The 16,060-nt window shown below is 38.9% G+C and overlaps 1 protein-coding gene across 5 annotated transcripts in view; it reads left to right on the top strand.

The window, feature by feature from the left end:
• Usp54 (ubiquitin specific peptidase 54) overlaps nucleotides 1-16,060 on the top strand; it is a 147,642-nt gene that overhangs the window by 112,387 nt on the left and 19,195 nt on the right. For all 5 annotated transcript variants that reach the window (XM_023718699.1, XM_023718695.1, XM_023718700.1 and 2 more), the window contains exons 4-10: nucleotides 4,923-5,057; nucleotides 6,808-6,921; nucleotides 7,052-7,134; nucleotides 7,559-7,664; nucleotides 7,740-7,886; nucleotides 11,187-11,336; nucleotides 14,577-14,745. In XM_023718699.1, the coding sequence (XP_023574467.1) occupies nucleotides 4,923-5,057; nucleotides 6,808-6,921; nucleotides 7,052-7,134; nucleotides 7,559-7,664; nucleotides 7,740-7,886; nucleotides 11,187-11,336; nucleotides 14,577-14,745 (904 nt within the window). The remainder of the gene's footprint in view (nucleotides 1-4,922; nucleotides 5,058-6,807; nucleotides 6,922-7,051; nucleotides 7,135-7,558; nucleotides 7,665-7,739; nucleotides 7,887-11,186; nucleotides 11,337-14,576; nucleotides 14,746-16,060) is intronic.

Below are 16,060 nucleotides of genomic sequence, written 5' to 3'. Positions count from 1 at the left end.
AAAAAAAAAAAATCCAAAACTGCAGCTTTAGGCTGGCCTTGAGCTCACTGTGTAGCCCAAGCTGGCCTCAAATTCATAGCAGTCCTCCTACCCCAGCCTCCCAAGTGCTGGGATTACAGGTGTGCACCACCATGCATAGCCCAGGACTTCATGGTCTAAGATCACTATTTTATTAATTCTTTCTAGAATGATATGCATAAGGAAGTTAATTCATTAGGAGTAGCCAGTGCCTTATAGTATGGCTTAATTCTTGAGGAAACTTGGTTGAGAAAGACTAAAAGTGCTAAAATTTGAAAGTGTCAGGTTTTGTTCCTCATTGTATAGTTCAGGCTAGTCTTGAACTCACTGTGTGTTCAGGTTGGCCTCAAACTCTCAATGATCCTTTTGCCTCAGCCTCCCAAGTGTTGGGATTACAGCTGTTCTGGAAATAATTACTTGTTGGTTTGTAAAAATGATCCAGATGTGATATGAAGACATACGCATTTACCAAGATAATTACAGTCACTATGTATCACAAACATATGTTAAAAATAAATAAGCCAGGGCTGGTGAGATGGCTCAGTGGTCTAAAGCACCTTAGAACAAGCTAAGCTAAGCAAAACACAGGGACCACAGTTCAATACCCCAGCACCACATGCCAGCCAGCCCCGCCCCCTGGTGGGCTGAACTGGCCACACACACACAAAATAAATAAATAAATAATAAATAAATAAATAAATAAGCCAGGCATAATGCATACCTGCAACCCCTGTACTCAGGGGCTGACACAGGAGGATTGCTGTTATTTTTAGTTTAAGGCTGGCCCAAATTATGTAGCAAGACTTTGTCTCAAAAAGATAGACAGGGGCTGGCCTGATAGCTCAGTGGACTGAAGTGCCTGCTTAGGCAGAGCACAGTGGCTGGGATTCAATCACTGGTGTGTCGTGCCAGCCCTGCCCACGGGATGCACTGAGAAGGCAATTGAGGCTGGGCGTGGTGGTGCGCACCTATAATTCCAGCACTTGGGAGGCTGAAAACAGGAGAATCACCACGAGTCCAATCTAGTAGTGAGACCCAATAGACGCTGTCCTACATACAGAAAAACAAACAAACAAGAAAAAAAAAAAGAAAAAAATTGATAGACAGGAGATAGGAAGCTAGAAGTAAAATCCTTTTTCAGAGGGAAAATAGCAGATCTTGGTTGCTCTTTATATAGCAATAACATTCTAATTATTGGGACTATAGGAAGAAATAAAAGGGCTTTTTAGGGGAGGGGTCTTTCAGTCAGGGTTTTACTATGCAGTTCAGGCTAGCTTTGAGCTCACTTTGTAGCCCAGGCTAGTCTTGAACTTGCAACAATCCTCTTGCCTCAGTCTCCCCAGTGCTGGGATTACAGGTGTGTACCACCACGCCCAGCTAAACGGATACAAATTTATGTTCTCATACTCTATATTCTAGAGAGTGAAGTCAGAGGTTGTGTGGGGTGAGCCACAAGTAGAATAGTAGGACAAATTATCGAGGGTCTTACACTTTGACTTTTACTGTGTATTCAGTGGGAAACTAGAGGATTTTGAGCAGAGGAGTGATGTGGTCTGATTTGTTTTAGTTTTAAAAAAATCACCAGAGTGTTGTGTTGAGACTGTTGTGTGTTTCCTCTGACAAGAGGGTCAGTCAAGAAATACTTACAGTCATTCAGGGATACGAATTGGCTGAAACTGGAATGGATGCAAATGAGGTAGTGGGGTCTAAATATATTTTGAGGGGGGAAATAGAGGAAGAGGAATTGCCAGTTCATAGATGTGAGTTGTGAGAGCTATCAGATGATCTCCCAGGGTTTTGGTTTAGGTAACTATAAGAATAATACTGTCATTTACTGAGATAGGGAAAATATGAGTGGTGCTAATGGAGGGGGCAGCTAAGTTCATTTTGGGGCATGTTAAATTTGGTAGGCCTACTGACTGACAATCAAAAGTAGATATCTAGTATATAGCTGGATCTGGGGAGGGAGATTTGGCTGTTGATGTAAAATGGAGCACTGTCAATGTATATGTAGTATCTACAGCCATGATTGTAGAAAAAACTGCTGAAAGTGTGAGTGACTGTCTATGGGGAAATCAAGAGGTCTGAATCCTGATCTTTGAATTGATTAAGAACTGGCAAAGACAGTGGTAAGGAATGGCCCATGAAGCAGAAAGAAAATAAGCAATGTGGTGCCCTGGAAGCTAAGTGAAGAAAATATTTGAAAGTTCAGCTAGGTTAAATGTGCTGATAAGTCAAATATCATGGGGACCAAGAATTGGCCCTCAGGGGGCTGGGGAGATAGCTCGGCTGTCTGAGTGCCTGCCTGGCAAGCAAAAGGATCCAGGTTTGTTCCCCAGTACCACATACCTTGCCATTCCCAGACCCCTGGGCATGCCATGCCAGCCACCGAAACTGGGTGTGATAGTGCATGCCTTTAATCCCAGTGCTGGGGAGGCAGAGACAGGAGGCTCACTCACTAGAGTCCGAGCTGCGTAGAGAGACCCTGTACCGAATAAAGAAATAAATATGATTAAAAACAATTAAAAAAAGAATTTGGCCACTCAGGTTTGAGTAGGACTTCATATTCTGAGATAACACAGACATGTTTATAATGTGGTATCATTACTAATGTGTTTGAAAAATAATGATTGAATTTTTTTTTTTTTTAATGTATTTGGTACAGGGTCTCACTACATAGCTCAGACTCTTAGTGACCCTACTGTTTTCAGCCTTCCCAGTGCTGGGATTATAGGCACATGACAACGTGCCTAGTCTCACCAGCTTAGCATGCCCAGGCGGGGTGAGCGTGGCATGGGGTGCTGGGGATCAAACCCATCCCTGCACTTGCCTAGGCAGGTGCTTACTCTGCTGAGCTATCTCACCAGCCCTTCTGATTTTTTTTTTTTTTCATATGAAGAAATTACTAATACTTTGAAGTAACATTCTTCTGGCCTGTTGGTACATAATGAATTTGGGTTGGGTTATCTTTTTGGGTGGGTTAGTGAGTATCTGGAACACAATGTTAAGGAGCATATGCTAGTCTTGGGTAAGAGTCCAGCACCATACCTCAAGCCAAATGCCACTTCTTGCCACCTTTGTTTCCATTTTCTAGACATTGTATTCAACAGGGTTCAGATGTAGAAGCTAGATACATTTAATTATACCAAAATAAACTGTGTATTAAAATACATCATAGCCAATGTCAGTAGACTAGAAAATATTTTCCATAAAGCCCCAAGAAAGACTACAAGTTCTAAAGATAAACTAACCGTCTGACAGTATTAAATTTTGATGATATTTTGAATATGAATACTTTATATCACATGTTGATGGAAGTATATAAATTGGCCTAGCTTTTTTTTTTTTTTTGGCCTAGCTTCTTTATAATAGCAAAAATCTTGGAGACTGCCAATATATGTCAGTAAATGGATAAATAGATACAGTGTTGCCACTTGGTAAAATGATCTGTAGTAAAATAAGGGATTTTTTTGCTTGTTTGTTTGTTTTTGTTTTTGTGGAACTGGGGATTGAACTCAGGCCCTTGTGCTTGCCAGGGAAGCGCTTATTCTACTGAGCCATCTCCCTGGTCCCCCAAGGGATGTTTTTGATATTTGTCATTATGGATAACTCTCTAAAACTGCTGATTTTTTTTATTTCATTTATTTGTTTGTTTATTTATTTATTTATTTTTAGTTTTGGCTGAACGAGGGATTAAATTCAGGTCCCTGTGCTTGCCAGGGAATCACTTATTCAATTAAGCCATCTCCCTGGCCCCTTTTTTTTTTTTTTTTTTTTTTTTTTTTTTTTTTTTTTTTGTGATACTGGTGATTGAACTCAGGACTGAGCTATTATTATTAGTCTATTGAGCTATCTCCCCAGCCCTGCTGAATTTTTTAAAACCCCACAACAATCAGTGTTTTTTTTTTTAAATATATAAACACAAATACACATAAACACAAAATTACGCTGTATGTATTAATACATATCTGAAAAGTATGAACTGGATTATGTGACCAACTCATGATTCTGAGTGGCTGTAGGGAATGGAACAGTCTTAGTTTTTTGGTTTTTTTTTTTTTTTGAAAATGGAAACAAATTTGCACCTGTAATCCCAGCTCTTAGGAGGCTGTAAATAAATGGATCACTATGAGTCCAATCTAGTAGTGAGACCTTGAACACCCTGTAGACCCTTCCCTAAAAAATACAAATAAAATAAAATAAAATAAGAACCAATCATGTTTATTCCCATCAAACAAATAAGCTGAAGTCTTGTTTAAGACTGTTTCAGGGGCCAGGGAGATAGCTCAGTAGAATAAGTGCTTGCCTGGCAAGTGCAAGGGCCTGAGTTCAATCCCCAGTTCTGGAAAAAAAAAAAAAAACAAAACACCTCTGCATATAGAGTTTGGGCATGGTGGCATGAGCCTGTAATCCCAGCACTAGGGAGACAGAAATCAGGAGGATCACTACAAGTCTGGGCTGTATAGTGAGACCCTGTACCAAATACATAAAAAAAAAAGAAAAAGAAAAAGAAAATAAATAAAGAAGAGGGCCAAGTTTCAGAAGATGAACCCCCAGAAAATATATTGTGTGAATCTATTTGCATGTAACTCATCCCTTTTAACCAGTTACTTCTGTTTGTTTCTAAGGAAATAAGGTAATTACTTCATATTAATTCATGACAGTGGTTTCTCCTTATGTGTCCTTGATGGTGTCCTATTTAAATAAAGATTCTGTTAGCACACATCATGCTCCTCATTCTGACTCTTAATTTTTTTGAAGTTACTAATTGCAAAGTATCCACCCATGAGAAATACATTCATTTCCACAGTATCAGCATAGAAATGCTAGCATGAAAGACTGAGTTGTATCAAAGCTTAGTAACAGCATTATGCTTTTTTTCTTGTCTAACTTCTTCTCTACAGGGAATCTTTAACCAGTTTCAGTGCAGTAGTGAGAAAGTCCTTCCATCTGACACTCTCCGCAGTGCTCTGGCAAAGACTTTTCAGGATGAACAGCGTTTCCAGCTGGGAATTATGGATGATGCTGCAGAGTGCTTTGTAAGTGCTGGCCTCTGGCTCTCTTTGATATTGCGTGGGACTGTTGATGACCTCCATCAGGGACTGACTGTGATGAAATTTATTGTGCCCTGATCTGTACAGTTAGAATTGGGAGTTTCTCAGAGATCTAGAGTTTCTCTGTTATTGCTGTATGAATTGCCTAGTGGCTTTATTATTTTTTCCTTTAGGCTTAAGGTAGGTTTATGCTTGCTGCCTTATAAAACAATGATTCACCTTTAGAAGAGCCAAGTCTCATTAAAGTACAAAGTAGTGGATTGTACCTCAGAGCTTCTGATTCAGTAGCCTGGGATGGGACCCAAGAATAGCCATCTCTGACAAATTTCCAGATGGTATTAATACTGGTGGTTTGCGAATCATGCTTTTTTGAACTTCTCCATTTCCTATGATACTAAATAGGGAATATTAACTGAGAGCCTGGAGTACAAGTATGATGTGCTATATAAACGGCTATGTTGCCATCATGACTATAATAGAAGATCCCAACTTCTCTGTTTTGTCATCAGCCTTCAAAATTCTCTGTGTAAACGTTAAAAATATCTGAGAATGATTGGGCCAAAATCAGAGGTACTCCTGAGCATTTGGATGGCTTAGTATATTGGCAGTGGGGATATAAAATGTTATCACTTCTTTGGAAAGCAGCTTGATAGTTTCCTTAAAAACTAAACATGAAAATTACCATATGATCTAGAAATTGCTTTTCTGGACATAAATCCCAGAAAAATGAAAACTTATGTTCATAGAAAAATCTTTATGTGAATATTCATAGAAACTTCATATATAGTAGCAAACAAACAGACAAATGAAAAAATGGATGACTAAATGCTCTATATTGGATAGATGGTTAAAACAAACCTGATATTCTATACCATGGAATACTATTCAGCAATAGAAAGGAATAAATTATTGATTTATGCAACTGTTTGGGTGGGTCTCAAGGGAATAATGCTCAGTGAAAATGTAAGGGCTGGGGATATAGCTCAGTGGTATAAAGTGCCTGCCTGGCAAGTGCAAGGTCCCAAGTTCAATCCCCAGTTCCTCAAAAAAATGACAACAACAAAAAACTAATACAAAAATGTTCAACATAGAAAAAGATAATAAAAAAGAAAAAGAAAAGAACAGAAATTTTTAAAAAGGGGTTGGGGAGATGGCTCAGTGGAATAAGCGCTTCCCTGGCAAGCGCAAGGGCCTGAGTTCAGTCCTCAGTTCCACCCCCCCCCCAAAAAAAAAGAAAAAGAAAGAAAGAAAATGTAATATCAAAGGCCAGCCAGATAGCTCAGAGGATTAAAGCACCTGCTTTGGCAGACATAGGGACAGGGGTTTGATCCACGGCACGGTGCTATGCTGTCCCTGCCCCTGGGGGCACACTGCTAGTGAGGCTGGATGTGGTAGTGCATGCCTGTAATCCCAGCACTTGGGAGGCTGAAAACAGGAGGCTCACTATGAGTCCAATCTGTGTCATGAGATCCTATAGACCCTGTACTAATACATACCCCTCTATATAAATGTATATATGTATATATACATATATATGTATATCTGTATACATATAAAATTAAAAGGTTATATTCTATGTATAATGCTCTTGAAATAACAATGATATATTTGGAATAATCAAAAATCAGAGGTATTCTTACTTTATATGACATTGGTTGCTGTTTCTCTGCTTGACAGTTTGTTTATTTGTATATTAAACTTTATTGGTATATTGCATTTGTCCTTTCCTTGTCAGGAAAATCTCCTTATGAGAATTCACTTCCACATTGCTGATGAAACCAAAGAAGATATATGTACTGCCCAACACTGCATTTCCCACCAGAAATTTGCAATGACATTGTTTGAACAGGTGAACTCTATCTCCATCTCTTCTTAGATCTTTACTCTAAGAAAACTTTCCTGGGATGTGGGGTGTTAAGTGGGTAGCATGATAGTTCATGACTCTGGCTGCTTAGCTTTGCTTTTTTTCCCTGGCCCAGTGTGTGTGTACTAGCTGTGGCGCTACTTCTGATCCACTGCCTTTTATCCAGATGGTGCATTACATCTCCACCACTTCTCTTTGGTGAGTCTTACAGAGTTCTCTTCTATACCCTTAGGCAGTAGATTGGGTTTTAACTGAAGGCCACCAAATAGTTATACTTCTGTTACTGAGTCTGTGCTATATTATAGGAACTCAGAACAATCATCTAAAAATAACCTTTGTTCTCCTTCTTTCCTCTCCTATCCTTCCCCTTTTCTTAGGCTCAGTTCTGGCCAGCAAAGTGGGAGGAGAAATGGGGATTCTATGAGCTTTGGATTTTGGGACAGGTAGAAGCACTCATTGTGTTTGTGGGACACTGAGGCTGGTCAGGACAAGGGGCTGTGGTATAGTGGGCAGAAGAAGAAAAATTAAACGTGAGGTAGGAATTTGCATGAATGATTTTTGTGATTTAGCCATAACTCAGGACAATTCCCACCATCACCCCCCTTCTTTCCCCATCTTGAAGCAATCAGGCTATTTGTATGCTAGAAAGAAGAGAAAAACCTTCGCCAAGCATGTTTGGTGAGCTGCTGCAGAATGCCAGTACCATGGGGGATCTGCGGAACTGTCCGGTAAGTTAACTTGGGTGGAGTTCAGGATGAGAAGAACCTTGAATCAGTGGAATTGATATATTATATATATTTCAGAGCAACTGTGGAGAGCGGATCCGGATTCGACGTGTGCTGATGAATGCTCCACAAATTATCACAATCGGCCTGGTATGGGACTCTGACCATTCAGACTTGGCAGAAGATGTCATTCACAGTCTTGGTACCTGCCTTAAGCTGGGTGATGTGAGTGTTATTTACCCTTATACTTGACTTAGACTTCCTCTGTTTTAGTGTTATTCAAGCACTATTCAAAAACCTATGTCCTGGATGACAAATATTATGGTGTTTTGGACAGATATATTTATGTGTACAGATTCATGTGTGTGCATGTACATACTCTCATATCCTTTGTAAAGGTGGCAAGGGCTGATTAGAAGAAATGGGGTTATTTGGGTCTTAAAGGACAGGATGGGCAGAGGCTAGCTAGTTTTTAAGAAAGATTTAATTAATTTATAGCATTATATACTCTGCTCCATGTTAGTTTATACTAGGATGGTATCAGGAAGTATATTCAATCTTGGGAGGTAGTACAGTCAAGAGTGGTCAGTTCTGACTGGAGGGCTAGGTGGGAGCTGAGGGGGATAAAAGTTTGTGGCCTGAGCCCAGGGATATGAGATGTACAGTTAAAAGCCAGTATTTGCAAAGTAGATAATATAGCAGCTGGAGAGGGAATTATAGGTGTAGGAAATTTCTGTGTATTTATTTAGAGAAATAGGAGAAAAGACATCAGACTAGATTTCTATCTTATCAGCTTCATATCCTAGGTGAGTGCATCCCAAATTTTTCTGTGGTTTAAGAAGAACTTGAAAGTTTGGGTTCTTTTTAAAAATTTTATTACAATTTTTAAATAAATAAAATAAAATAAATTTTTATTTTATTTTATATGTTTGGTACAAGGTCTCACAATGCAGCTCCGACTCATAGTGATCCTCCTATTTTCATCCTCTCCATTGCTGGGATTATAGGTGTGTGCCACCACGCCCAGCCCAGTGGCATATGGTGCCAAGGATCAAACCCCCGTCCCTATGCTTGCATAAGCCAGTCCTTAGTCTGCTGAGCTATCTCACTGGCCCTAAAAAATTTATTTTAAAGAGAAAAAATACTTCAAAACAAGATCATAGGAGATGGTTTTCTTTATACTAATTTTCTTTTCTTTTTTTGTATTGGGAATTGAATTTAAGATCTTGTGCTTCTCAGGCAGGCACTGTGCCACTGAGCTATATACCAGACATTATCCTAGTTTCTCTCTGGGTATTTCTGTGACTAAAGATTAGAACCTTTATTGTTATTGTTTCAAAGCCATTAAGACATCACTGAGAATCAGTGATATTGAGAATAAGTGAACTATCTGAAAGAATCCTGAGTAGGCTATGTTCAATAAATTTCTTTTTTTTTTTTTTTGGCGGAACCGGGGATTGAACTCAGGTCCTTGCGCTTGCCAGGGAAGCGCTTATTCCACTGAGCCATCTCCCCGGCCCCAATAAATTTCTTTTATTCTACTTTCTTTTTTCTTTCTTTTTTTTTTTTAAGGAGTTCTTTCTTTCTTTCTTTATTTTTGTGTGTGTGTGTGGCCAGCTCAGCTCACCAGGGGGTGGGGCTGGCTGGCATGTGGTGCTGGGGGATTGAACCGTGGTCTCTGTGCTTTGCTTAGCTTAGCTTGTTCCAAGTAGGTGCTTTAGACCACTGAGCCATCTCACCAGCTCTTTTATTCTACTTTCTACAGTCTAGATAGTCTATACCATTCTGATTTAATTTTCATGATTATTTTCTCAACTGTGTAAATTCCTTAAAGCCATAATCCTTTGCTTCAAATGTTTCTCTTAGCACTCAGGATATTGCTAGTTACCTAGAAGTTAAAATGCTGATGACCAGCATAGATATATTCCCCCCACCCCCCTTTTTCTTTTTTTGAGACAGTGTCTTAGGGGCTATGTAATTCAGGCTGTGGTCCTGAACTCATTGTGTAGCCCACACTGGCCTTGAATTTGTAACAATCCTCCTGCCTTCTGGATTTCCCCTCTTGGGCCAGGGAGATGGCTCAGTAGGATAAGAGTTTGACTGGATTTCCCCTCTTAAGGATTTTCAAGATTCTCAGTAGGAAAATTATGTTTGTGCTGGTAGCTGATAAACAACCTTTAGAAGTTGAGAACATTTTTTTTCCTAGCTTCTCACATGAGATTTGTCATAATTTAGGGATTTTACAAGGGGGAACAATTTAATACCAGATACATATTTTATAATATTATTTATAATAGTCACCCAAAGAATCATATGCAAAGAGTTCATGAAATCTGTCCGCATTAAAAAAAAAAAAAAAGAAAGAAAAAGAAAAAAAAGAAATCTGTCCACACACTAAAGACCAAAGAATCCAGCTGAGGGCCTGGATTCTGTGATAATGTTCTGCATGAGTCCAGCTGAAGACCTGGAGCTCATAATAATGCCTCCCACGAGTCCCCCTGGAGTCCTAGAGTCCGCAACAATGTCTCATGCAGGTCTGTTGGTGAATCTGTACTAGGAAGGCCAAAAAAGGGCCATGGTTGAAGCTAGAAAGTCTATGCCAGCAGGATGAAGGATCTGTGCTAACAGGCTGAGGGATCTGAACTGGAGCCAAGAAGTGATGCTCAAAGTAAGAACCAGAGGTCTCCTAAAAGGTACAACAGCCATCCTCAGCAACAGCAAGGTCCTGAGCTCCTCCCATGATAACAGATGAATTCCCATCAGGAAAGTCAATACGACAAGCTTCTGCAGGAGACTGAGCAGTCAGTGTACCATCTTCCCCTCTGGAGCCAGGAAGCGATGCTCAAAGTGAGGACCAGGGCTCCCCCAAAGTGAACTGTAGCCATTCTCAATGACAACAAGGTCCTGAGCTCCTTTGACAGTAAGAGCAGCTGAGTTCATCAGGAAAGCCAGCATGACAAGCTCTTTCAAGAGATCCAACAGGGAGCTTCCCTAGCAGTCTCCCAACAGCTTCTCTAGTTCTGCCTCTTATGCTGCTGGCAACAGTCCTCAGGTGTGCCTCCCACACTCAGGACCATGCCAGTTCATTTCAGCTGGGTATAAGTTGACTACCAGTAAGCAATCCACCACAAGATCCTTCAGTAACAGAATAATAAAAATTATGAGAAAACATCTCTCCTTATCAGTTTACTGTTTACTATCTTCTTGCTTTTCTGCACATTATCACTTTATAGGTTTTCTTTGTTTGTTTTGAGACAGGGTCTCACTATGTAGTTCACACTAGCTTTGAATTCACTGTAGCCCAGGCAGGCCTCAAACTCACAATGATCCTCTTGCTTTAGCTTCCTGAGTGCTGGGATTACAGGCATATGTCATCATTTCTGATGATTAATTTGGACTAGCAAATAGAAAAGAAGGAAGAAGCAAGTCAGTACCTTAATTAAGAAATGTTGATTGACTCTGCTAAGAGATATGAGAAGATTGAATATGTGATGGTTCTTTCCTTTCTTTTCTTTTCCCCTACAGCTGTTTTACAGAGTAACAGATGACCGGGCCAAGCAGTCTGAACTGTATTTAGTAGGAATGATATGTTACTATGGCAAACATTATTCTACATTCTTTTTTCAAACAAAGGTCCGCAAATGGATGTATTTTGATGATGCTCATGTTAAGGAGGTAGGGATATTTAAGGCCTTCCTAAAATCTTCGATGCTGAGGGATACAAATATTTGTATACAAATAACATACAAAATAACATAATTATTTGTCTTTTGTATTGCGTTTTTATAATTTTGAATGATGACCTTCACTGCTGTAAGATGTACTTTCCATTTTTCTTTTTCTTTTTTTTTCATTTTTCTGTTTCTCAAATTTATGAGGATATTAGTCTTATTTTTTTATTTAATTGGTTTTTTTATTGTTTCCAACATTTAATAATTACAAACTATGCTGCTATAAATATGGGTGCACATACATCACTGTGGTGTCATACTTTTAGCTGGGTCAAATGGGACATGTAATTATAGGTTTTTTTTTTTTTTTTTGGTGGTAGGGATCAAACTCTGGGCCTCAGCTCTTAGTCCTAGTTTTTTTTGGGGGGGAATACCTACACTGATTTCCACAGTGGTTGTACCAATGCTTTTGCCCCACATTCCTGAAAGCATTTGTTATTGGTTGATTTTATTCTTTCTCTCTTTTTTCTTTCTTTAGACAGGACCTCATTATATAGTTCAGGCTGGCATTGAACTTACAGGTCCAGGGATACAGCTGAGTGGCACAGTATCTGCCTGGCAAGCACAAGGTGCTGAGTTTGATTCACAGTTCCAAAAAAAGCCACTTATAACCTAGGCTGCCTTCAAATTCATGGTGATCCTCCTGCTTCAGCCTCCTGAGTGCTGGGATTCCAGGCGTGCACTACCGTGTCCCATGGCTAATTTGTTGTCAGTACTCATTCTTTCTGGAGATGAAATCTCAGTATTCTTTTAATTTGCATCTCTTGAATGACCAGAGATAATGAACATTTTTTCATATATTTATCTTGTTTGTACTTCATCTGAAAAGTATGTATTCATCTCAGATGTCCATTTTTGGATTGGGTGTTTAAATTCGAAAGGTCTGATTTTGTTAAATTCTGTATATGTTTTAGATATTAATCTTTTTGAGGAACAATTGACTAAAACTTTTTCCCACTCTGTGTTGCCTTTTTACTCTGTTGATGGTTTCTTTTGCTTTACAAAAGTTTTTTATTTTGATTATTTAATTGTTTGAAGATAGAATCAATATGTCTTTTATTGTTTTTCTCTCAGAGTCCCTTCACAAGACACTTAGCATAGTTTTGTATTTACAGTGATGCAATACCTCCTTTCCCCTAGTATTGGATTGAACCCAGGGCTTTTGTACTGAGTTATATTACAGCCCTTTTTAAAAAATTTTTGAGACAAGATCCTACCCAAGGTGCCCAGGCTGGCCTCATACTTGTGATTTTTCTGCTTCTGCCTTCTAGAATGCTAGAGCTACAGGCATGTGGCACCATAAGAACGTAAAAAAGTGCTTTTGAAAAATTTATGTAAGAACAGTTAATGCCTCAAATTAGGTTACAAAGTGAACACAAAGTTCAAAATTCCAGATCTTTTTTTCTTCAGAATTTGAAATCTTGTCATTATCAGTGCTTTGTCTCAGGGCAGCTATATTCTTTGTCGTCCTCCTAAAGTGTCCTATCACAGATTAACATTTTTTTTTTGGAACTAGCATAGAAAAATAAGGCCATAATGATACTTGAAGCATGAAAGCTGGTACAGTCTAAACCACAGATTCTATGGCTAAAGTGGTTTAGGTCATTTGTGTGAATGTTAGGAGGTCTCTTATGATAAAAACTAGCTGCTGGGAGGACTGTTGACTGTAATAATTCATGGCCTTGATTGAAGCAGTGTCTTTCACAAATAGTAAAGTCTCTCAAATTCCCTTATTTTTCTTTTCTTTGTTTCTTTCTTTCTTTTTTTTTTTTTTTTTTGCTGCCATTATAATTTCAGTTAATTTATATAAATTCTTTGAGGGGCTGGTGAGATGGCTCAGTGGTCTAAAGCACCTACTTAGAACAAGCTTAGCAAAGCACAGGGTTCAATCTCCTAGCACTACATGCCAGCCAGCCCCGCCCTCTGGTGGGCTGAGCTGGCCACACACACACACACACACACACACACACACACACACAAATAAAATAAAATAAAATAAAATAAAATAAAATAAAATAAATTTTTTGAACATTAGTTTTTATTTGGAAAGTATTCTTAGAAGGTATTAAATAAGAGTTGTATGGGAAAAGTATATAAATGTGTGTTTGATTAAAATAACAATGCTGGGCATGGTGGCACATATCTGTAATCCCAGCACTCATGTGGCTGAGGCAGGAGGGTGACCATGAGTACGAGGCCAGCTGTGGCTACAAAGCAAATTCTAGGCTAGTGTGAATGGCATACTAAGACTGTCACAAAAAGATAAAAACAAAAAAGGTAATGCAATTACAGATTTACATAGTGGCTGTTATGAACAAAGCACTGTGCTATTTGTCCAAGCTGTCCAGCTGCACAGCTTACCTCTAAGAAATCCAGTTCAAACCCAGTTCCAGCTTAAGAATGTGGCATGAATGTGAGATGTGGTTGGATTGTTGTGTCCATGGCAGTTATGTTCCTCCTGCTCATGGCGATAGATCTGTATCCATCACAGGGCTAGGGCTGAGAGGTTGAGCAGTCTATTCTAAGCAGTTTGACATTTATGTCCTGCCACGTGTGAGCTCTAAAATGGAACATCATTTATTCTGAGGCAGTCTCTGAGGGAATTCCTGTCTACTTTTTGGCTTCATAAGAATAATTTTAATATTTAGGAGAAAATTGCAGAAATGCACATTCCAAGTGAGAGGTTTACTCTAATCCCCTCACATAGTCTGTCCCTTTTTGAGCACTTTTAGCATATGTATGTGTGCACATATATGTTTGTTTAGTTTAGTTTGTTCATTTGTTTGTTTTAATGATAGTGGGGATTGAACTTCCAGGGCTTTTACACTGAGCTGCAGGCCTTTCTTAAATTTTTTGAGGCATGGTCTCACCAAGTTGCTCAGGCTGGGCTTGAATTTGTGATCATCCTGACTCAGCCTCCCTGAGTTCTGAGATTATAGGTGTACATTACCACACCCAGATTTTTATTTGTTTTAAAACTGAGTAGCAACTTTATGTATTATTTTTCTTATGGACTATAGTTTATAAAATATTTTAGCAAAAAATATAATAAAAATTTACAGTTTATGTGTAAAATCTCATCTCATTACTCAATTCTTTTTTATACTCAAGCAGAATGGAAAAATGTGTTTTAATTATGAATGTAAAGTATAATTATCATGCTTTTCTGGTTGTTCTGGTTCAGATTGGGCCCAAATGGAAGGATGTCGTGACCAAATGCATTAAGGGGCATTACCAACCCTTGCTGCTGCTTTATGCAGATCCCCAGGGTACCCCAGTATCTACCCAGGACCTGCCTCCCCAGCCTCAGTTCCAGCCATACAGCAGGACATGCTATGATAGTGAAGATTCAGGTGAGCCACCTAGGTCTCTACATCTCCCCTCCCCCTCAGTGCATGTAATCAGGCAGTTGGTTTTCATACTTACATGCTTAGCATATAGCCTAGTTTGAAGAGACAGATCCATTAGATGTAAGAAAAAAGTGCCACCTTGTACTGAAGCCTAACTTATGTGAGGCTGTTTCCCTCAGCCTTCATGAATGTGTTACTTGAATTATTCGACCTGAACTCAAAGTGAGATTATGTTTATTTATATAAGCCAAGTTTGTGAGGGAGATGTCAGTAGTCAGCCTTCTAATGTTAGATAAAATGATTGATTCTTATTAGTAATTCAACAGTGATTTAAATTAATTGTTAAGAAAGTTGGAGTTACTACGAAGCTAATCATTTGTAGGGGGATTAGAAGGTTTTGTTTTAAAATTCCAAATGGAATAGTAATATTTCTCAGTTTGCAATTCATTTGTTTACTTCTGTTTGAAACATACTGTTTTCCTATATAAACAGTTTTTAGCTTGATGGCTAACATCTTGGGCTAGCCCACAGAGGCTTGCTCATATGTAGCATACAATCCTAATAGTTTTGGTATGGTTTCTGATAAAGGAGAAGAAGAAGAAAAAAGCTTTTTTTTTTTTAATGTTTTGGATCTATGACCAGCCCTTAGTATACTTTTGAAAGATAAAGTTCTTGGCTTTGAAATCTTTCTCCCTCTCCTTTTTCTCTACTTCCTGCTTAGAACCTGGAGCTTGTTCTTATTTCTTTACCACACCTAGACCTGTTCTACTTCTTCCTTTGGCCAGACACCCATATGTCCTGTTGTACTTAGCTGAGCATTTATTTAGAAGCAAGCATTCTGAGTGAGCTAATGCACACTAAGGAGTAAAAAGCCAGCTCTATAATTTCTCAGAGATATTAAGAAATACATATAATACCAATTAAATTTTTTATAGTGACATTCTTGCCAGTATAAGAGAAAGATTATAAGATAGATTAGCAAGTAGTTATGTACCACAGGTTGGCCTGGGATTTTTCACTGAAATAGAACTTATTTCTTACAACTTTTCATTTCTTCCACTTTCCCCTCATAGGTTTTCTAAAATCCCAGTTTTTCACAGTTGCAGGCAAAGTGAGGGCTTCAGCAAGGTAGGGGCAGTGGAGGGAGGAATTGTTTTGTGTGCCTGGATGACCTGGAAGTCGGGCGTTGGGAAGAATGGCTCTGTGGATATCCTTCTCACCCTTCCTTCTAGGAAGTTCTTGCCTTATGGAGCTATTGCATCTATCTTTTTTCCTACCCTCTTTCACTGATTTTCCCTCTTTCCTCATTTTTGTATGT

This window comes from Octodon degus, unplaced genomic scaffold (assembly GCF_000260255.1).
Source record: "Octodon degus isolate 3935 unplaced genomic scaffold, OctDeg1.0 scaffold00005, whole genome shotgun sequence".
Lineage (NCBI taxonomy): Eukaryota > Metazoa > Chordata > Mammalia > Rodentia > Octodontidae > Octodon > Octodon degus.
This window is presented reverse-complemented; position numbering and strand designations above follow the sequence as displayed.